This window comes from Scyliorhinus canicula, chromosome 12 (genome assembly GCF_902713615.1).
Source record: "Scyliorhinus canicula chromosome 12, sScyCan1.1, whole genome shotgun sequence".
Classification (NCBI taxonomy): domain Eukaryota; kingdom Metazoa; phylum Chordata; class Chondrichthyes; order Carcharhiniformes; family Scyliorhinidae; genus Scyliorhinus; species Scyliorhinus canicula.
In genome coordinates, this window is record NC_052157.1 from 163644528 (window position 1) to 163666652 (window position 22125).

The 22125-nt window shown below is 55.9% G+C and overlaps 1 protein-coding gene across 2 annotated transcripts; it reads left to right on the top strand.

Annotated features, from left to right (window-relative positions):
* The first annotated feature begins 4770 nt into the window (after positions 1–4770).
* Positions 4771–14558, top strand: smyd4 (SET and MYND domain containing 4). Of its 2 annotated transcripts, none has more exons than XM_038814785.1 (5): positions 4771–4950; positions 7559–7675; positions 8358–8481; positions 10119–10336; positions 14250–14558. In XM_038814785.1, the coding sequence occupies exons 1-4, from the start codon at positions 4809–4811 to the stop codon at positions 10288–10290; spliced, it is 555 nt and encodes a 184-aa protein (XP_038670713.1). In that variant the 5' UTR covers positions 4771–4808; the 3' UTR covers positions 10291–10336; positions 14250–14558. The 2 variants fall into 2 exon arrangements, with proteins under 2 accessions (XP_038670713.1, XP_038670712.1); XM_038814784.1 differs by lacking the exon at positions 14250–14558 and adding an exon at positions 11685–12837 and having other exon boundaries at positions 4773–4950.
* The last annotated feature ends 7567 nt before the right edge of the window (positions 14559–22125 follow it).

Consider the following 22125-nt stretch of genomic DNA (forward strand, 5'->3'; position numbering starts at 1 on the left):
TCAATTTCTCAGTTCTGCCACAGTCCTTCTGCCTTCGCAAACTCCTCACTGCTTCCGCCGTTCCACAATAAAAGTCCTTGAGCTTATAAGTCACCCTCAGCTTCGCTGGATATACAATGGCGCACTGCACCTTGCTAATGTACAGTGCCCTCTTCACCCGGTTGAAAGCAGCCCGCCTCCTCGCCAGCTCCACCGTAAAGTCCTGGTATACGCGTATACCAGCTCCAGCCCACTGCACCACCCGCTTCTGCTTGGCCTAGCACAGGACCTTCTCCTTCACACTACCTACGGAAGCACAGAGTCACTACCCTTGACGGCTCACTCACCTTTGGTACAGGCCTCCACGACTGATGAGCCCGATCCAGTTCATATTGGGAGGGATGCTTCCCCCTCCCCCAGTAGTTTCACCAGCATCGCGGCGAAATACTCAGTCGGCTTCGGCCCTTCAACTCCTTCGGGCAGCCCCACAATCCTCAAATTCTGTCGTCTGGATCGGTTTTCCAGATCTTCCATTTTTCCTCGCAGATCCTTGTTAATCTCCATCACCTTCCGCATCTCCTTCCCCATCGAGGTAAGTTGATCACCGTGCTGCAATAATGTCTCCTCCACTTCCTTCAGCGCCTCCCCTTGCTCCCGCACCTCCCCCACTGCGCTCGTCACCGCCGTCGTCACCGGGGAAATCGCCTCCTCCACCAGCACACTCAAAACCTCCCTCACCTCCTTCCTCATTGTCTCCATGTATTTTGTAAACTGCCTTTTGAATTCCGCAGCCATCACCTTAGTTATTTATTCAGCCGTAAGCAATGCGGCCTCCCCTGGTGCTCCAGCCTCCATTTTCTTTACCGACCCCGCGGTGACCTTTCCACTCCCCGACGAACCTTCAGCTGTTTTTTTTACGGCCGTTATTTGCTCACCCTCCGCATTTCCCTTTACTGTGCCTCCTCTGTGCCTTCTCCCTGCTTTTGCCGCCTCCGTGGACCCTGGGACCGAGCTTAAAGCCCTGAAAATGCCGTTCCCGAATGGGAGCCCGTCATTGTGCAGCTGCCTCCTGCCCGCCATCACTGGAAGTCCGTTAATTCTAGTTAATTATTTTCTCTTCGCCTTGCTGTGTGACAAACCACTTTAGACAAGTACTTGCTGCTGAGTGTTCAACGTGGCGTGTCAGCAACTGGCTCCTTCCAGCATTCAGGAATGGGAATGCCCTGGACAGCACGATGGCGCAGTGGTTAGCACTGCTGTCTCACGGCTCCGAGGTCCCAGGTTCGATTCCGACTCTGGGTCACTGTCCGTGTGGAGTTTGCACATTCTCCCCGTGTTTGCGTGGGTTTCACCCCCACAACCCAAAGATGTGCAGGGTAGGTGGATTGGCCACGCTAAATTGCCCCTTAATTGGAAAAAATGAATTGGATACTCTCAATTTAAAAAAAGGAGTGGGAATGCCAGCTGAATTTCCTCTCTCGAGCCAGTGGGCAACATTCTACACCCTTGTCTGCCTGCCTCAGAAACCTGCACAATGAGTAAAGATATACTGACTGTTAGACCAACGCAGAGATGCAAGGGCAGAAAGTACACTAAAAAATGATATCCAGAAAATAAATTGTCAGCCATTTGATCAGAGCTGAATCCAGAGAGATTGTCTCCTACAGGGAGGCAGAAGCCAAGAGGGGTGGATCTCCGTGTAGTTAGATGAAGGAGGTCACAGAACGGCTGAGCTCGGTAGAGGGGGGAAAGACAGACGTGTAAATTAACAAGAAACTTGGGAGTCAATGTCCACAGATCCCTAAAGATACCAGGACAGGTGATCAGGTGTTTACAAAGGCAAATGGAATCCTTTCATTTATTAGCCAAGGCACAGAATCTAAGCGCAGGGAGGTTATGCTGGAACTGTATATAATGTGCGCAGTCCTGGTCACCTCATTACAGAAAGGATATCATTGCATTGGAGAGGGTTCTGTGGAGGTTAGTGAGGGTGTTGGTAGGGCTGGGAAATCACAGCAATGAGGAATGATCAGAGAGGCTGGGATTGGTGTCCTTGGAACAGAGGAGGCGGGGGGAAGATTAGATTGAGATCTACAAAGGGGCCTGGATAGAGCGGCTGGGAAGGGCCTGGTTACCTGAGCAGAGAGGTCACTGACTAGGGGCCATCGATTTGAAGTGGTTGTTAGAAGGATTAGAGGGGAGATTAAGAAACTCGTTTTCACCCAGAGGGTTGTGGGGGTCTGGAATTCATTACCTGAAAGGGTGGCAGAGACACAAATCATCAACTCATTGGAAAGGTGTCTGGATTTGCACCTCGAGCACCAGAACCAGCAGGGCCCAGGACCAAATGCAGCAAAGTGGAATCAGGCCGGGGGGGGGGGGGGGGGGGGGGGGGGCTTGAGTTTCAGCTGGTGGCCTCTTTCTGTGCTGGTAACTTTCTGTGATTCTGTGACATCTGATCTGGCAGGAGTGGCTCAAAGCAGCAACAACCCATAGCCACTGACCAGTTTTAACAAGATACCATTGGAGGAGCTAACACAGTACAGATCACACAATATGGATCACTCATACAGCCAGAGCTCCCCTGATCACACAGTATGGATCACACAGTATATATCACACCGTGTAGATCACACATACAGCCAGAGCTCCCCTGATCATACAGTATGGATCACACAGTATATATCACACCGTGTAGATCACACATACAGCCAGAGCTCTCCTGATCACACAGTATGGATCACACAGTATATATCACACCGTGTAGATCACACATACAGCCCGAGCTCCCCCTAATCACACAGTATGGATCACACAGTATATATCACACCGTGTAGATCACACATACAGCCAGAGCTCCCCCTAATCACACAGTATGGATCACACAGTATATATCACACCGTGTAGATCACACATACAGCCAGAGCTCCCCTGATCACACAGTATGGATCACACAGTATATATCACACCGTGTAGATCACACATACAGCCAGAGCTCCCCTGATCACACAGTATGGATCACACCGTGTAGATCACACATACAGCCGGAGCTCCCCTGATCACACAGTATGGATCACACCGTGTAGATCACACATACAGCCGGAGCTCCCCCTAATCACACAGTATGGATCACACAGTATATATCACACCGTGTAGATCACTCATACAGCCAGAGCTCCCCTGATCACACAGTATGGATCACACAGTATATATCACACCGTGTAGATCACACATACAGCCAGAGCTCCCCTGATCACACAGTATGGATCACACAGTATATATCACACCGTGTAGATCACACATACAGCCAGAGCTCCCCTGATCACACAGTATGGATCACACAGTATATATCACACCGTGTAGATCACACATACAGCCGGAGCTCCCCTGATCACACAGTATGGATCACACCGTGTAGATCACTCATACAGCCGGAGCTCCCCTGATCACACAGTATATATCACACCGTGTAGATCACACATACAGCCAGAGCTCCCCTGATCACACAGTATGGATCACACAGTATATATCACACCGTGTAGATCACACATACAGCCGGAGCTCCCCTGATCACACAGTATGGATCACACGGTGTAGATCACACATACAGCCGGAGCTCCCCCTAATCACACAGTATGGATCACACAGTATATATCACACCGTGTAGATCACACATACAGCTGGAGCTTCCCCTGATCACACAGTATGGATCACACGTATTGATCACACATAGCCAGAGAATCCACCAATCACACAGTATAGATCACACCGTATAGATCACACATACAGCCGGAGCTCCCCTGGTGACACAGCCGACACAAAGGTTGGTGGAATTGCGGATAATGATGAGGACTGTCAGAGGATACAGCAGGATTTAGATCGTTTGGAGACTTGGGCGGAGAGATGGCAGATGGAGTTTAATCCGGACAAATGTGAGGTAATGCATTTTGGAAGGTCTAATGCAGGTAGGGAATATACAGTGAATGGTAGAACCCTCAAGCGTATTGACAGTCAGAGAGATTGAGGTGTACAGGTCCACAGGTCACTGAAAGGGGCAACACAGGTGGAGAAGGTAGTCAAGAAGGCATACGGCATGCTTGCCTTCATTGGCCGGGGCATTGAGTATAAGAATTGGCAAGTCATGTTGCAGCTGTATAGAACCTTAGTTAGGCCATACTTGGAGTATAGTGTTCAATTCTGGTCGCCACACTACCAGAAGGATGTGGAGGCTTTAGAGAGGGTGCAGGAGAGATTTACCAGGATGTTGCCTGGTATGGAGGGCATTAGCTATGAGAAGCGGTTGAATAAACTCGGTTTGTTCTCACTGGAACGACGGTGGTTGAGGGGCGATCTAATAGAGGTCTGCAAAATTATGATGGCATAGAGAGAGTGGATAGTCAGAGGCTTTTCCCCAGGGTAGAGGGGTCAAATTACTAGGGGACATAGGTTTAAGGTGCGAGGGCAAGGTTTAGAGGAGATGTGCGAGGCAATTTTTTTTACACAGAGTGTAGTGGGTGCCTGGAACTCGCTGCTGGAGGAGGTGGTGGAAGCAGGGACGATAGTGACATTTAAGGAGCATCTTGACAAATGCATGAATAGGATGGGAATAGAGAGATACGGACCCCGGAAGTGCAGAAGATTTTAGTTTAGACGGGCAGCAGGTCGGCAGAGGCTTGGAGGGCCGAAGGGCCTGTTCCTGTGCTGTACTTTTCTTTGTTCTTTGTCACACGTTTACCTGTTTATACCAGTTGTATAACAGTCCCTTGCGATGCAACCTCTCAGTTTACAGTCTGCCTTGGTGGTGATTGATTTTGATCTGTTTCTGTTACATGCAGGATTCGGAGGAAGGACATTGCAGCTGTCCAAACAGCTCCTGTGGTCACCTGGTCTCCAAATCGTCACTCGTTCAACAAGTGCAACAAATAAGAACCAAGATGGATATCGCCAGGAGATTGAGTGCCAGGAATCCAGGTACAGTGCCCGAGAGTGACCGGGTATCTGGGTATGGTGCCCGAGAGTGACCGGGTATCTGGGCACAGTGCCCGAGAGTGACTGGGTATCTGGGCACAGTGCCCGAGAGTGACTGGGTATCTGGGTATGGTGCCCGAGAGTGACCGGGTATCTGGGTACAGTGCCCGAGAGTGACCGGGTATCTGGGTATGGTGCCCGAGAGTGGCTGGGTATCTGGGTACAGTGCCCGAGAGTGACCGGGTATCTGGGTATAGTACCCGAGAGTGACTGGGTATCTGGGTACAGTGCCCGGGAGTGGCTGGGTATCTGGGTATGGTGCCCGAGAGTGACCGGGTATCTGGGTATAGTACCCGAGAGTGACTGGGTATCTGGGTACAGTGCCCGAGAGTGGCTGGGTATCTGGGTATGGTGCCCGAGAGTGACCGGGTATCTGGGTACAGTGCCCGAGAGTGGCTGGGTACCTGGGTACAGTGCCCGAGAGTGACCGGGTATCTGGGCACAGTGCCCGAGAGTGACTGGGTATCTGGGTACAGTGCCCGAGAGTGACCGGGTATCTGGGCATGTTGCCCGAGAGTGACTGGGTATCTGGGTATAGTACCCGAGAGTGACTGGGTATCTGGGTACAGTGCCCGAGAGTGACCGGGTATCTGGGTACAGTGCCCGAGAGTGACTGGGTATCTGGGCACAGTGCCCAAGAGTGACTGGGTATCTGGGCACAGTGCCCAAGAGTGACCGGGTATCTGGGTATGGTGCCCGAGAGTGACCGGGAATCCAGGTACAGTGCCCAATACTGACCGGGTATCTGGGTACAGTGCCCGAGAGTGACTGGGTATCTGGATATGGTCCCCGAGAGTGACTGGGTATATGGGTACAGTGCCCAAGAGTGACTGGGTATTTGGGTATGGTGCCCGAGAGTGACTGGGTATCTGGGTATGGTGCCCGAGAGTGACTGGGTATCTGGGTATGGTGCCCGAGAGTGACCGGGAATCCAGGTACAGTGCCCGAGAGTGACCGGGTATCTGGGCACAGTGCCCGAGAGTGACTGGGTATCTGGGTATGGTCCCCGAGAGTGACCGGGTATCTGGGTACAGTGCCCGAGAGTGACTGGGTATCTGGGTATGGTCCCCGAGAGTGTCTGGGTATCTGGGTATGGTGCCCGAGAGTGACTGGGTATCTGGGTATGGTGCCCGAGAGTGACTGGGTATCTGGGTACAGTGCCCGAGAGTGGCTGGGTATCTGGGTATGGTGCCCGAGAGTGACTGGGTATCTGGGTACAGTGCCCGAGCTGACCGGGTATCTGGGTACAGTGCCCGAGAGTGACCGGGTATCTGGGTATGGTGCCCGAGAGTGACCGGGAATCCAGGTACAGTGCCCGAGAGTGACCGGGTATCTGGGTATGGTGCCCGAGAGTGACCGGGAATCTGGGTATGGTGCCCGAGAGTGACCGGGTATCTGGGTACAGTGCCCGAGAGTGGCTGGGTATCTGGGTATGGTGCCCGAGAGTGACCGGGTATCTGGGTACAGTGCCCGAGAGTGGCTGGGTATCTGGGTACAGTGCCCGAGAGTGACCGGGTATCTGGGCACAGTGCCCGAGAGTGACTGGGTATCTGGGTACAGTGCCCGAGAGTGACCGGGTATCTGGGCATGGTGCCCGAGAGTGACTGGGTATCTGGGTATAGTACCCGAGAGTGACTGGGTATCTGGGTACAGTGCCCGAGAGTGACCGGGTATCTGGGTACAGTGCCCGAGAGTGACTGGGTATCTGGGCACAGTGCCCAAGAGTGACTGGGTATCTGGGCACAGTGCCCAAGAGTGACCGGGTATCTGGGTATGGTGCCCGAGAGTGACCGGGAATCCAGGTACAGTGCCCAATACTGACAGGGTATCTGGGTACAGTGCCCGAGAGTGACTGGGTATCTGGGTATGGTGCCCGAGAGTGACCGGGAATCCAGGTACAGTGCCCGAGAGTGACCGGGTATCTGGGCACAGTGCCCGAGAGTGACTGGGTATCTGGGTATGGTCCCCGAGAGTGACCGGGTATCTGGGTACAGTGCCCGAGAGTGACTGGGTATCTGGGTATGGTCCCCGAGAGTGTCTGGGTATCTGGGTATGGTGCCCGAGAGTGTCTGGGTATCTGGGTAATGGTTCCCGATGTCTGATTGATGGGGTAAGGTGCCCGATGTCTGATTGATGGGGTAAGGTGCCCGATGTCTGGTTGATGGGGTAAGATGCCCGATGTCTGGTTGATGGGGTGATGGTGCCCGATGTCTGGTTGATGGGGTAAGGTGCCCAATGTCTGATTGATGGGGTAAGGTGCCCGATGTCTGGTTGATGGGGTAAGGTGCCCGATGTCTGATTGATGGGGTAATGGTGCCCGATGTCTGGTTGATGGGGTAATGGTGCCCGATGTCTGATTGATGGGGTAAGGTGCCCGATGTCTGATTGAGGGGGTGATGGTGCCCAATGTCAGATTGATGGGGTAAGGTGCCCGATGTCTGATTGATGGGGTAAGGTGCCCGATGTCTGATTGATGGGGTAAGGTGCCCGATGTCTGATTGATGGGGTGATGGTGACAATGGGATCTCACCAGTGGGACTCTTTCTTTCAGATGAGGCCTTTCAGCTGCTCTCTCAGTGCCAGCGGCTCGCGCAGAGCCTGCTGACCAATCAGCACCCAGTACAAGGAGAGATTGAGGACTGCCTGGCCCAGGTTTACGCATCCCAAGGTGAGGTCAGTCCCAGTGAGAGACTCAGAGATTGTTGTGCTGACTGAGAGGGCATATTTCTGAGTGGGAGTGAGGGGATGCTGAGGCAGTGTGTCTGAGTGTGTGGGGTTGTTGAGGGTGGAGTGTGGAAGAAGGGCAGGTTGACACGGAGTCATGGGAAAGTGTGGGGGTGGGGGCGGCGGGAGCAGGGTGGGGTGTGGCGGGCTGAGTGTGGGGTTTATGGGGAGGTGGGGGTGAGGGGTGGGGTGAGTTGTGGGGGTGGGGGTTGTGTGGGAGGGTGGGTTTGGTGTGGGTGGGGGGTTGGGGCAGTGGGATTCTGGTTGCCCTGGGGTGGTGGGGGGAGGCTGTGTGGGAGTGGGGAGGGTGGAATTGGGGGAATTGGATTTTGCTGGGGGTGACGTGGGGATGGTGTGGGGGAGGGTGGGATTGGAATGGGGCTCCGTGGTGTGGGGGGTTGGGATGGTGTGGGTTTATTGGGGGGAGGGTGGGATTGGAATGGGGGTTGGGATGGTGTGGGTTTATTGGGGGGAGGGTGGGATTGGGTGAATGGGGCTCCGTGGTTTGGGGGGGTGGGGTTTGGGATGTGTGGGTTTATTGGGGGGAGGGTGGGATTGGGGGAATGGGGCTTATGGTTTGGGCTGTGACCTTTCCTGAACTGTGTTGACTTTTGCTGTTCCTGCAGCTGATTGGCTGGCCGCTGCTGGTCACCTGCGGAGGAGCTGCGAGCTGGTCAGGGTCCAGTTTGGAGATGGCAGCTTGGAACTGGGGAAGGAACTCTTCAAACTGGCACAGATTCTCTTCAATGGGTACCTCAACCTTGTGGGGTCAGACTGGGGGTGACGGGTCATACGGGGGGTGACGGGTCAGACTGGGGGGGATGGGGTCAGACTGGGGGGGATGGGGTCAGACTGGGGGTGAGGGGGGTCAGACTGGGGGGGATGGGGTCAGACTGGGGGGGATGGGGTCAGACTGGGGTGAGGGGGGTCAGACTGGGGGGGATGGGGTCAGACTGGGGGTGAGGGGTCAGACTGGGGGGGATGGGGTCAGACTGGGGGTGAGGGGGTCAGACGGGGTGAGGGGTCAGACTGGGGGTGACGGGTCAGACTGGGGGTGACGGGTCATACGGGGGGTGACGGGTCAGACTGGGGGGGATGGGGTCAGACTGGGGGTGAGGGGTCAGACTGGGGGGGATGGGGTCAGACTGGGGGTGAGGGGGTCAGACGGGGTGAGGGGTCAGACTGGGGGTGATGGGTCAGACTGGGGATGAGGGGTCAGACTGGGGTGAGGGGGGGTCAGACTGGGTGATGGGGTCAGACTGGGGGTGATGGGGTCAGACTGGGGGTGAGGGGTCAGACTGGGGGTGATGGGGTCAGACTGGGGGTGAGGGGTCAGACGGGTGAGGGGTGAGACTGGGGGTGAGGGGTCAGACTGGGGTGAGGGGTCAGACTGGAGGTGATGGGGTCAGACTGGGGAGAGGGGTCAGACTGGGGGTGATGGGTCAGACGGGGGGTGAGGGGGTTCAGACGGGGTGAGGGGTCAGACTGGGGGTGATGGGTCAGACTGGGGGTGATGGGTCAGACTGGGGGTGAGGGGTCAGACTGGGGTGAGGGGGGTCAGACTGGGTGAGGGGTCAGACTGGGGGTGGTGGGTCAGACTGGGGGTGATGGGGTCAGACTGGGGGTGAGGGGTCAGACTGGGGTGAGGGTCAGACTGGGGGTGATGGGGTCAGACTGGGGGTGATGGGGTCAGACTGGGGATGAGGGGTCAGACTGGGGGTGATGGGGTCAGACTGGGGGTGATGGGTCAGACGGGGGTGAGCGGGGTCAGACGGGGTGAGGGGTCAGACTGGGGGTGATGGGTCAGACTGGGGGTGAGGGGTCAGACTGGGGTGAGGGGGGTCAGACTGGGTGAAGGGTCAGACTGGGGGTGAGGGGGGTCAGCAGACTGGAGGTGAGGGGTCAGACTAGGGGTGAGGGGTCAGACTGGAGGTGATGGGGTCAGACTGGGGTGATGGGGTCAGTCTGGGGTGATGGGGTCAGTCTGGGGTGATGGGGTCAGACTGGGGGTGAGGGGTCAGACTGGGGATGAGGGGTTAGACTGGGGATCAGGGGTCAGACTGGGGGTGAGGGGGTCAGACTGGGGGTGAGGGGTCAGACAGGGGATGATTGGTCAGACTGGGGCTGGCTGGGTCAGACTGGGGGTGAGGGGTCAGACTGGGGGTGGCCGGGTCAGACTGGGGGTGGGGGGGCGGTCGGGGTCAGACTGAGGGTGTCCGGGGTGGGGGGTCAGACTGGGGGTGACGGGGGGGGGGGGCTCAGACTGGGGGTGACGGGGGCGTGGGCTCAGACTGGGGGTGACGGACTGGGGTATGGGGCGACAGATCTGAGCCTCTGCAAAATATTGAGTGATCCTGGCCTGACTTGTTTGTTGCTGTCGTTTACAGACAGGTTGTGGATGAAGCATTGAGTGTGATTGAACAGGCGGAGAGCCTTTTCTCACTGCACTGTGGAGTTGAACATGAGATGATGATCGAGTTGAGAGAAATGAAGTCCTGCCTCCAGCCCCTGGTCAGCCAGTTTCCTGTGACCCCCCAATCAGCACCTCACACAGACTGACAGCATTCCAAACCAATCAGAATGGGAATCTACAGATATGTGCAGAGTAAGTGTGTCTGTATGTGCGTCTCTGCGTGTCACTGTGTGTGTGTCACTGTGTGTGTGTGTCACTGTATGTGTGTCACTGTGCGTGTGTCTCTGCGTTTCGCTGTGTGTGTCACTGTGTGTGTGTCTCATTGTGTGTCTGTCTGTGTGTGTGTCATTGTGTGTCTCTATATGTGTATGTATGTGTGTGATGTGTATGTGTGATATGTGTCTGTATGTATGTGCGGGTGTGTGTGTATGTCTGTATGTCTGTGTGTGTGTCTGTGTGTATGTCTGTGTGTGTGTCTGTATGTCTGTGTGTGTGTCTCTGTGTGTGTGTCTCTGTGTATGTGTATATGAAAAATGAAATGAAAATCGCTTATTGTCACGAGTAGGCTTCAATGAAGTTACTGTGAAAAGCCCCTAGTCGCCACATTCCGGCGCCTGTTCAGGGAGGCTGGTACGGGAATTGAACCGTGCTGCTGGCCTGCTTTAAAAGCCAGTGATTTAGCCCAGTGTGCTAAACCAGCCCCAGTGTATATGCGTATGTGTGTGTGTCTGTGTCTGTGTGTATGTATGTGTGTACTTTCAGTGTTTGTGTGAGAACCCTAGAGCGGGATTCTCCCGTTTTGCCGGGGCCGGGGAGTTTCCCGACGGCGTGGGGCTGCCCACAATGGGAAACCCCATTGACTGGCTGGCGGGGCGGATATGTGGCGGCGGAGCGGTGAATCCCGCTGGTGGGGCGGGGCCGATATGTGGCGGCGGGGTCCCACAGTCCAATGATGTGCAGGTTAGGTGGATTGGCCGTGCTAAATTGCCCCTTAGTGTTCAAAAGTTCAGTTGGGGTTGCAGGGAAAGTGCAGGGGAGTGGGCCTCGGCAGGGTGGAGGCTCTTTCAGAGGGTTGGTGCAGACTCGATGGGCCAAATGGCCTTCTGCAATTCGGGATTCTATGATTCTAACGTCGTAATTCTGGCTCTGAATTTGGAATCATAATTTTAAATCTTACCCTTGGTAAATTATGAAACTGAATTCAGTCAATATGCTAATTGGTGCTGTGGCCCAGGGAGTTAATATATTCAGGAAATGGGCTCTTGTTTAATGGCCCCAGTCCACTGATCTGGTGCAGAAAGCTCCTCCTTTAACATTATCACCCTCAACCTGCAGATTTTGCAGAATCTCTCTTCCTCGCTGTGGATTAATGATTGTGTCCCGGAGACTCAGAGCTGGGAGTCGGGAAGTGGAGCTGTCATTGTAGAATTGCATTCTCTGCACAGAGCAGTTTGGTGTCTTACTGCAAGCTTCTAATCAGTTTATATTTCCAATACTGTCACCATGAAAGTTCAGAGTTAATTTCTTTCTTCCGCTTAAGGTGCTGACTCTCGCTGTGATACCTTCCGAAACCTGCTGATCAGCTTCCCTTCCTGTGAGTGTCAGATATGAACATTGGACCTCATCTCTGCCACCGATTAGAAACCAGATTCTGGTTGAATATGACAGTCACTGAAGCCAGTGTAACCTCATTTCCCACATCCGCTGATTGAGCTCTGAAATGGAGTGTGGAATCCTGTTCCACCTAGTGACTGACACAGCTGTTAAAATTCAACCTCCAGTTTATTTGAGTGGGTGAAGAAGGATTCAGTTAACACACTTGTCCATCGTACTGTCAAAACTTATGTTCTGTATCGAAATGACTCCATACAGAGCAACTGGTGATTCTGTCTGCTGCCCCTGTGGCCCCCTCCACCCTACCTCACCCCAGGTGTATTGACCATGTACACTGCACTGCAGGCTTGTTCCTTACCTTGTGAGCCCTATTTGTGAATCGCTGTATGTCCATGAGGCTGGATGGTGAGGGAGAGATACAAACAATCTGTAAGTACACAGTAAACAGAGTGATGTCCGTGACGGAGGATGTGCCACAGTCAGACGGAGAGACTGAAGGGCAGAAGGTTCCAATGTAGCCGTCAGTATTAGAGACCAGGGCAAAGATTACTTTTACCTTTAAACAGACTCCGTTGCCCCAAGATAGTTTGCCAGGGGTTTGGTGAGTTTTCTGTCTGTATGGGATCTGCCCCTGCCTTGATGCAGTTGCCTGTGGTACAGGGTGAGCGGGTCAGTATTAACCCTTTCTCTGCTGTGCAGAGTCTTTCTAACCTCATGTTGGAAGACTTGCTTTAAATAGTGAAGTTAGTCACAGCGCTGTGGTCCCAGGTTCGATCCCGGCCCTGGGTCACTGTCCAGGTGGAGTTTGCACATTCTCCCCGTGTCTGCGTGGGTTTCACCCCCACAACCCAAAGATGTGCAGGGTAGGTGGATTGGCCACGCTAAATTGCCTCTTAATTGGAAAAAATGAATTGGATACTCTAAATTTAGTTTAAAAAATAGTGAAGTTAGGTGAAGTCATTCCTTAACCCTCGCCCTGTGTGTGTGAAGGAGGGTTTTTTTTTAAATTAGAGTACCCAATTCATTTTCCCAATTAAGGGACAATTTAGTGCGGCCAATCCACCTACCCTGCACATCTTTGGGTTGTGGGGGTGAAACCCACACTAATACGGGGAGAATGTGCAAACTCTACACAGACAGTGACCCAGAGCCGGGATTGAACCTCGGACCGTGGTGCCGTGAGGCAGCAGGGCTAGCCACTGTGCTGCCCAAGAGGCTTTGTTCAAGCTCCTACCCGGTGCTGACTATGGTTGATGAAGGTTTTCTTGGTTGCTCTTGTCTCTTTAACCCTTTCACTGCCGACCAGGACAGCAAATCTCATTCTCCCCCATTTGGAAGAGTTGGGGCCTTTTGTAGAATCCACCTGTATAAAAGCCCACAGATTGGATATTGCATCTTTCTGCCAAGTGGACATTGTGTATTCCACTGACAGCATGGTGCTGTCAGACACCGAAACACAGGGCAGCACGGTGGCCTAATGGTTAGCATAACCGCCTCACGGCGCTGAGGTCCCAGGTTCGATCCCGGCTCTGGGTCACTGTCCGTGTGGAGTTTGCACATTCTCCCCGTGTCTGCGTGGGTTTCGCCCCCACAACCCAAAAATGTGCAGAGTAGGTGGATTGGCCACGCTAAATTGCCCCTTAATAGAAAAAATAATTGGGTAATCTAAATTTATAAAAAAAAAAGACACCGAAACACCATTGGTGTGACGACGTCAGCTGGGAACCCTCACCCCAAACCCCTTCCTCACCCCAAACCCCTTCCTCACCCCCACCCCAAACTCGGTCCCGACCCCCACCCTAAAGCCCTCCCAGCCCCCAAACCCTGCCCCACCCCAAAGCCCTCCCAGCCCCCAAACCCTGCCCCACCCCACCCCTGCCACGTCCTAGTCCAATCACTCGTGTCTCTCTCTAGATTTGAGGCATCCATCTTGGCACATTGGACAGTAGCACAGTGGTTAGCACTGTTGCTTCACAGCACCAGGGTCCCAGGTTCGATTCCCGACTTGGGTGACTGTGTGGAGTCTGCACGTTCTCCCCGTGTCTGCGTGGGTTTCCTCCGGGTGCTCCGTTTTCCTCCCACAAGTCCCGAAAGACGTTCTGTTAGGTGAATTGAACATTCTGAATTCTCCCTCTGTACCCGAACAGGTGCTGGAATGTGGTGACTAGGGGCTTTTCACAGTAACTTCATTGCAGTGTTAATGTGAGCTTATTTGTGACACTAATAAAGATTATTATTAGGAGTCAGCCCTTCGAGTTTGAATTCTAGCTGAACTGGTTGTGGTCAAAAGTCTCCCCTCTCTGCCCCCCCAATACTTTAAAGGGTTAATGCTCAATATGTAAGTGGACTGTCTTTTTCGTTTGTGATCACATGCCAACAAAGTCTGATGAGAGATAGTTCTATGTAAAGCCTTGTGCTAACCCTGTACTGTGCATAGTTAGTAGAATGTTCAATAAATGGTAAAGTTTACCAAGAGCCTTCCCTCCTGCAGGCCCCCTGACCAAAAGGAACCTCATCTCAGACACACTATAAATGACAACACAATCTTCAGAAATGAAATTTCAAATGGATTATTTCACACTTCACGGACCCCCCCCCGGTGTAAGTATGAAGATACAGGGAAGAGTTGGTATCACAGCGGAGTTGAAGGTGTCTCTGCTTTCGGTGCTGCATTCACTTGGACCAATTACATGTAAAATCTGAAATCGTTCAGATTTGAAAGGGGGTGGGTCGTTATGAAAGTAAACCAGAATGAATAAAAATATGTGCCAGCAAAATAAAGCTCATTGTGGTGGATGTTGTAAGATTCCCTGTTTATATTGTTACAACACCCTAGGTTAGTGCATGGTGAATTCCTGCCCCATGTGCCCCCGAGTCACAGCACAAGTGAATTAATCAATAATTCTTGTAAAAAATACCCAAGGACTTTGGCCCTTGGCTGCCCAATAATTACAGTCACCTGGTTTGTAAATGTGAACACAATTACTGTTGATTTATAATGTTAGGACATTGTTGTAAAACCTTTTGTATGTCCTGTGCTTCCTTTTTATTCCCGTCCTGCTGCCTGCTTGGATCGACCGTCTTCTGGTTAGCTGCTACAACCTTATTGCACGCTTTGGGATTTCTGTTTAAATTACAGTGTTTGTACACTGAAATCCCCTGTTCTGGTGGACAAGACGTTGATTTAGGTTTTGTGGCAGAACCTATGATGTTGATTTGATAGCCCTATCGGTGAATGTAGAATCCTCAACCTTCTCCTATTATTGCCTGTGATTGGTGGTGCCATTCAGAAAATTCCAGAAGGTGCGTCTTCTGAAGAGCTCCAGTTCTGTGAAGTAAGTTCAGCTGGAAGGTGGTGGTGAATCTCTCTGTCTCCCTCTCTCTTTGCCAGATGATTTTAAGAGGCATTCTAGCTAAATCTGTGGAGACATCCTAGTGGCACAGGTTGAGATTGAGAGTATGCTTAAAATGGGATAATTGAAGTGGGTTGCAGCCAATGGAGCTCACCCATAGTGATGGTACCTAAACCAGACGGTACCCAATGGTGTGTGTGGACTATAGAAAGGTTAATGCAGTTACAAGAACGGACTCTTATCCTATCTCACGTTCGGAAAATTGCATTGAGAAAGTGGGACAATCAGCTTTTATTTCCAAACTGATTTACTGAAAGGTTGCTGGCAGGTACCTTCCGAAAGGGCGAAGGAGATTTCAGCTTTTGTGACTCCAGATGGTATATACCAATTCAAAGTTATGCCTTTTGGCATGAAAAACGCCCCAGCCACATTTCAACGGTTAACTAACAAAGTTGTTTCAGGATTACCCAATTGTGCGGTATACATCGACAATCTGGTAATTTTCAGCCAGACATGGACAGAACATTTAAAACATCTGATGCAGTTATTCGATCGACTTCAGCAGGCGGGTTTGGTGATGACAGCACGGGGTTAGATACAGAGTAAAGCTCCCTCTACACTGTCCCCATCAAACACTCCCAGGACAGGTACAGCACGGGGTTAGATACAGAGTAAAGCTCCCTCTACACTGTCCCCATCAAACACTCCCAGGACAGGTACAGCACAGGGTTAGATACAGAGTAAAGCTCCCTCTACACTGTCCCCATCAAACACTCCCAGGACAGGTACAGCACGGGGTTAGATACAGAGTAAAGCTCCCTCCACACTGTCCCCATCAAACACTCCCAGGACAGGTACAGCACGGGGTTAGATACAGAGTAAAGCTCCCTCTGCACTGTCCCCATCAAACACTCCTAGGACAGGTACAGCACGGGGTTAGATACAGAGTAAAGCTCCCTCTACACTGTCCCCATCAAACACTCCCAGGACAGGTACAGCACGGGGTTAGATACAGAGTAAAGCTCCCTCTACACTGTCCCCATCAAACACTCCCAGGACAGGTACAGCACGGGGTTAGATACAGAGTAAAGCTCCCTCTGCACTGTCCCCATCAAACACTCCCAGGACAGGTACAGTACGGGGTTAGATACAGAGTAAAGCTCCTTCTGCACTGTCCTATTTCACGTTGGGTAAGTAGATTTTGGTGAGCTTCACAGTAATTTGGCGAATGTTCAGACGGTCAATGGGTTTCCGGATGTCACTCGGGCAGCTCAGCAACATTCATAAACACATCAATACACCGGAAAATGGATTTTATTTCACAATGGTCCTTTTGTTCACAGTTTATACAGAGTCACATCCTAAGAATACGGGGTAAACCATTCAGGACTGAGATGAGGAAGAAATTCTTCTCAGAGAGTTGTGAACATGTGGAGTTTAGTACCGCAGAAAGCTGTTGGGGCCAGTTCGCACGGTATATTCAAGAGGGAGCTGGACATGGCCTTGCGGCTAAAGGGAGCAAGAGGTGTAGAGTGGGAGTGGGATACTGAATTTGCTTGATCAGCCATGATCATGCTGAATGATGGTGCAGGTTCGAAGGGCTGAATGGCCTCCTGCACTTACTTTCTATGTTTTCATAAATTTCCAACACTATTGTGTGGATAATTTTCAGAAGCCATTTGATAAAGGTGTTTAAAATCATATGGGGTCTCCACAGAGTAGAAACTGTTCCCATTGACTGAGAAGCCAGTGACAGCGATTTAAAGTGATTTACAAAAGAAGCAATGGTGACATGAGGAAAAGACTTTTCCACAGTGAGTGGTTAGGATGAGGAATGCGCTGCCTGAGAGTGCTGCAGGCAACTTCAATCGTGGCTTTCAAAAGGGAGTTGGATCATTGTCTGAAGATAAAATATTTGTTGGGCAGTGGGGAAAATGCAGGAGTCAGACCAAGTGAATTGCTCCTTCAAAGAGCCAGCACAGCCACCACAGGCCAAATGGCCTCCTGCGCTGTAACTAGTCTGACGGGAATAGCTGAACTGTTCAGTTTCAAACCCGAGTTCCAGATAGCAACAAGGGACGGATAACACTGACCAGGTGGAGCTCATCTCCTGCGAGAGCCACGATGAGGTCGCAGTGAGGGGAATGAGGCGGCGGTGAGGGGAATGAGGGCGCGGTGAGGGGAATGAGGGCGCGGTGAGGGGAATGAGGCTGCGGTGAGGGGAATGAGGGCGCGGTGAGGGGAATGAGGGCGCGGTGAGGGGAATGAGGCCGCGGTCAGGGGAATGAGGCCGCGGTCAGGGGAATGAGGCCGCGGTCAGGGGAATGAGGCCGCGGTCAGGGGAATGAGGGCGCGGTGAGGGGAATGAGGGCACGGTGAGGGGAATGAGGGCAGGGTGAGGGGAATGTGGCCGCGGTGAGGGCGATGAGGGCACGGTGAGGGGAATGAGGCCGCGGTGAGGGGAATGAGGCGGCGGTGAGGGCGATGAGGGCACGGTGAGGGGAATGAGGCGGCGGTGAGGGGAATGAGGCGGCGGTGAGGGGAATGAGGCGGCGGTGAGGGGAATGGGCGCGGTGAGGGGAATGTGGCCGCGGTGAGGGCGATGAGGGCACGGTGAGGGGAATGAGGCGGCGGTGAGGGGAATGAGGCGGCGGTGAGGGGAATGAGGCGGCGGTGAGGGGAATGGGCGCGGTGAGGGGAATGAGGCGGCGGTGAGGGGAATGAGGCCGCGGTGAGGGGAATGGGCGCGGTGAGGGGAATGAGGCCGCGGTGAGGGGAATGAGGCGGCGGTGAGGGGAATGAGGCGGCGGTGAGGGGAATGGGCGCGGTGAGGGGAATGAGGCGGCGGTGAGGGGAATGGGCGCGGTGAGGGGAATGGGCGCGGTGAGGGGAATGAGGGCACGGTGAGGGGAATGAGGGCGGCGGTGAGGGGAATGAGGCGGCGGTGAGGGGAATGAGGTGACGGTGAGGGGAATGAGGGCGCGGTGAGGGGAATGAGGTGACGGTGAGGGGAATGAGGCGGCGGTGAGGGGAATGAGGTGACGGTGAGGGGAATGAGGCCGCGGTGAGGGGAATGAGGCGGCGGTGAGGGGAATGAGGTGACGGTGAGGGGAATGAGGTGACGGTGAGGGGAATGAGGCCGCGGTCAGGGGAATGAGGCCGCGGTGAGGGGAATGAGGCTGCGGTGAGGGGAATGAGGTGACGGTGAGGGGAATGAGGCCGCGGTCAGGGGAATGAGGCCGCGGTGAGGGGAATGAGGGCACGGTGAGGGGAATGAGGGCACGGTGAGGGGAATGAGGCCGCGGTGAGGGGAATGAGGCCGCGGTGAGGGGAATGAGGCCGCGGTGAGGGGAATGAGGCCGCGGTGAGGGGAATGAGGCCGCGGTGAGGGGAATGAGGGCGCGGTGAGGGGAATGAGGGCGCGGTGAGGGGAATGGGCGCGGTGAGGGGAATGAGGGCACGGTGAGGGGAATGAGGGCACGGTGAGGGGAATGAGGCTGCGGTGAGGGGAATGAGGGCACGGTGAGGGGAATGAGGCTGCGGTGAGGGGAATGAGGCGGCGGTGAGGGGAATGAGGGCACGGTGAGGGGAATGGGCGCGGTGAGGGGAATGAGGGCACGGTGAGGGGAATGGGCGCGGTGAGGGGAATGAGGCGGCGGTCAGGGGAATGAGGCCGCGGTGAGGGGAATGAGGCTGCGGTGAGGGGAATGAGGCCGCGGTGAGGGGAATGAGGCGGCGGTGAGGGGAATGAGGGCACGGTGAGGGGAATGAGGCCGCGGTGAGGGGAATGTGGCCGCGTTGAGGGGAATGAGGCCGCGGTGAGGGGAATGAGGGCACGGTGAGGGGAATGAGGTGACGGTGAGGGGAATGGGCGCGGTGAGGGGAATGAGGGCACGGTGAGGGGAATGAGGCCGCGGTGAGGGGAATGAGGCCGCGGTGAGGGGAATGAGGGCGGCGGTGAGGGGAATGAGGCGGCGGTGAGGGGAATGAGGCCGCGGTGAGGGGAATGAGGCGGCGGTGAGGGGAATGAGGCCGCGGTGAGGGGAATGAGGTGGCGGTGAGGGGAATGAGGCCGCGGTGAGGGGAATGAGGGCACGGTGAGGGGAATGAGGGCACGGTGAGGGGAATGAGGCCGCGGTGAGGGGAATGAGGCCGCGGTGAGGGGAATGAGGGCGCGGTGAGGGGAATGAGGGCGCGGTGAGGGGAATGAGGGCGCGGTGAGGGGAATGAGGGCGCGGTGAGGGGAATGAGGGCGCGGTGAGGGGAATGAGGGCGCGGTGAGGGGAATGAGGCCGCGGTGAGGGGAATGAGGGCGCGGTGAGGGGAATGGGCGCGGTGAGGGGAATGAGGGCACGGTGAGGGGAATGAGGCTGCGGTGAGGGGAATGAGGGCACGGTGAGGGGAATGGGCGCGGTGAGGGGAATGAGGGCACGGTGAGGGGAATGGGCGCGGTGAGGGGAATGAGGCGGCGGTGAGGGGAATGAGGCCGCGGTGAGGGGAATGAGGGCGCGGTGAGGGGAATGAGGCGGCGGTGAGGGGAATGAGGGCACGGTGAGGGGAATGAGGCTGCGGTGAGGGGAATGAGGCGGCGGTGAGGGGAATGAGGGCACGGTGAGGGGAATGAGGGCGCGGTCAGGGGAATGAGGGCGCGGTGAGGGAATGAGGGCGCGGTGAGGGGAATGAGGGCACGGTGAGGGGAATGAGGGCACGGTGAGGGGAATGGGCGCGGTGAGGGGAATGAGGGCGCGGTGAGGGGAATGAGGCCGCGGTGAGGGGAATGGGCGCGGTGAGGGGAATGAGGCGGCGGTGAGGGGAATGAGGCCGCGGTGAGGGGAATGAGGCCGCGGTGAGGGGAATGAGGGCACGGTGAGGGGAATGAGGCCGCGGTGAGGGGAATGAGGGCACGAGGGGAATGAGGGCGCGGTGAGGGGAATGAGGCCGCGGTCAGGGGAATGAGGCCGCGGTCAGGGGAATGAGGCCGCGGTGAGGGGAATGAGGCTGCGGTGAGGGGAATGAGGCCGCGGTGAGGGGAATGAGGCGGCGGTGAGGGGAATGAGGGCACGGTGAGGGGAATGAGGCCGCGGTGAGGGGAATGAGGCCGCGGTGAGGGGAATGAGGGCACGGTGAGGGGAATGAGGCTGCGGTGAGGGGAATGAGGGCACGGTGAGGGGAATGAGGCGGCGGTGAGGGGAATGAGGCGGCGGTGAGGGGAATGAGGCCGCGGTGAGGGGAATGAGGCCGCGGTGAGGGAAATGAGGCGGCGGTGAGGGGAATGAGGTGGCGGTGAGGGGAATGTGGCCGCGGTGAGGGGAATGAGGCGGCGGTGAGGGGAATGAGGTGACGGTGAGGGGAATGTGGCCGCGGTGAGGGGAATGAGGCCGCGGTGAGGGGAATGAGGCCGCGGTGAGGGGAATGAGGCCGCGGTGAGGGGAATGAGGCCGCGGTGAGGGGAATGAGGCCGCGGTGAGGGGAATGAGGCCGCGGTGAGGGGAATGAGGCCGCGGTGAGGGGAATGAGGGCGCGGTGAGGGGAATGAGGCCGCGGTGAGGGGAATGTGGCCGCGGTGAGGGGAATGAGGCCGCGGTGAGGGGAATGAGGCCGCGGTGAGGGGAATGAGGGCGCGGTGAGGGGAATGAGGCCGCGGTGAGGGGAATGAGGGCACGGTGAGGGGAATGAGGGCGCGGTGAGGGGAATGAGGCCGCGGTGAGGGGAATGAGGCCGCGGTGAGGGGAATGAGGGCGCGGTGAGGGGAATGAGGGCGCGGTGAGGGGAATGAGGCGGCGGTGAGGGGAATGAGGGCACGGTGAGGGGAATGAGGGCACGGTGAGGGGAATGAGGGCGCGGTGAGGGGAATGAGGCGGCGGTGAGGGGAATGAGGCTGCGGTGAGGGGAATGAGGCCGCGGTGAGGGGAATGTGGCCGCGGTGAGGGGAATGAGGGCGCGGTGAGGGGAATGAGGGCGCGGGGTGAGGGGGAATGAGGCGGCGGTGAGGGGAATGAGGCGGCGGTGAGGGGAATGAGGGCACGGTGAGGGGAATGAGGGTGGCGGTGAGGGAATGAGGGCACGGTGAGGGGAATGAGGGGCGCGGTCAGGGGAATGAGGGCGCGGTGAGGGGAATGAGGGCGGCGGTGAGGGGAATGAGGGCGCGGTGAGGGGAATGAGGGCGCGGTGAGGGGAATGTGGCCGCGGTGAGGGGAATGAGGGCGCGGTGAGGGGAATGAGGGCGCGGTGAGGGGAATGAGGGCACGGTGAGGGGAATGAGGCGGCGGTGAGGGGAATGAGGCCGCGGTGAGGGGAATGAGGCCGCGGTGAGGGGAATGAGGGCACGGTGAGGGGAATGAGGCTGCGGTGAGGGGAATGAGGCCGCGGTGAGGGGAATGAGGCCGCGGTGAGGGGAATGTGGCCGCGGTGAGGGGAATGAGGCGGCGGTGAGGGGAATGAGGTGACGGTGAGGGGAATGAGGCCGCGGTGAGGGGAATGAGGCCGCGGTGAGGGGAATGAGGGCACGGTGAGGGGAATGAGGGCACGGTGAGGGGAATGAGGCCGCGGTGAGGGGAATGAGGCCGCGGTGAGGGGAATGAGGCCGCGGTGAGGGGAATGAGGCGGCGGTGAGGGGAATGAGGGCACGGTGAGGGGAATGAGGCCGCGGTGAGGGGAATGAGGCCGCGGTGAGGGGAATGAGGGCACGGTGAGGGGAATGAGGCTGCGGTGAGGGGAATGAGGGCACGGTGAGGGGAATGAGGCGGCGGTGAGGGGAATGAGGCGGCGGTGAGGGGAATGAGGCCGCGGTGAGGGGAATGAGGCCGCGGTGAGGGAAATGAGGCGGCGGTGAGGGGAATGAGGTGGCGGTGAGGGGAATGTGGCCGCGGTGAGGGGAATGAGGCGGCGGTGAGGGGAATGAGGTGACGGTGAGGGGAATGTGGCCGCGGTGAGGGGAATGAGGCCGCGGTGAGGGGAATGAGGCCGCGGTGAGGGGAATGAGGCCGCGGTGAGGGGAATGAGGCCGCGGTGAGG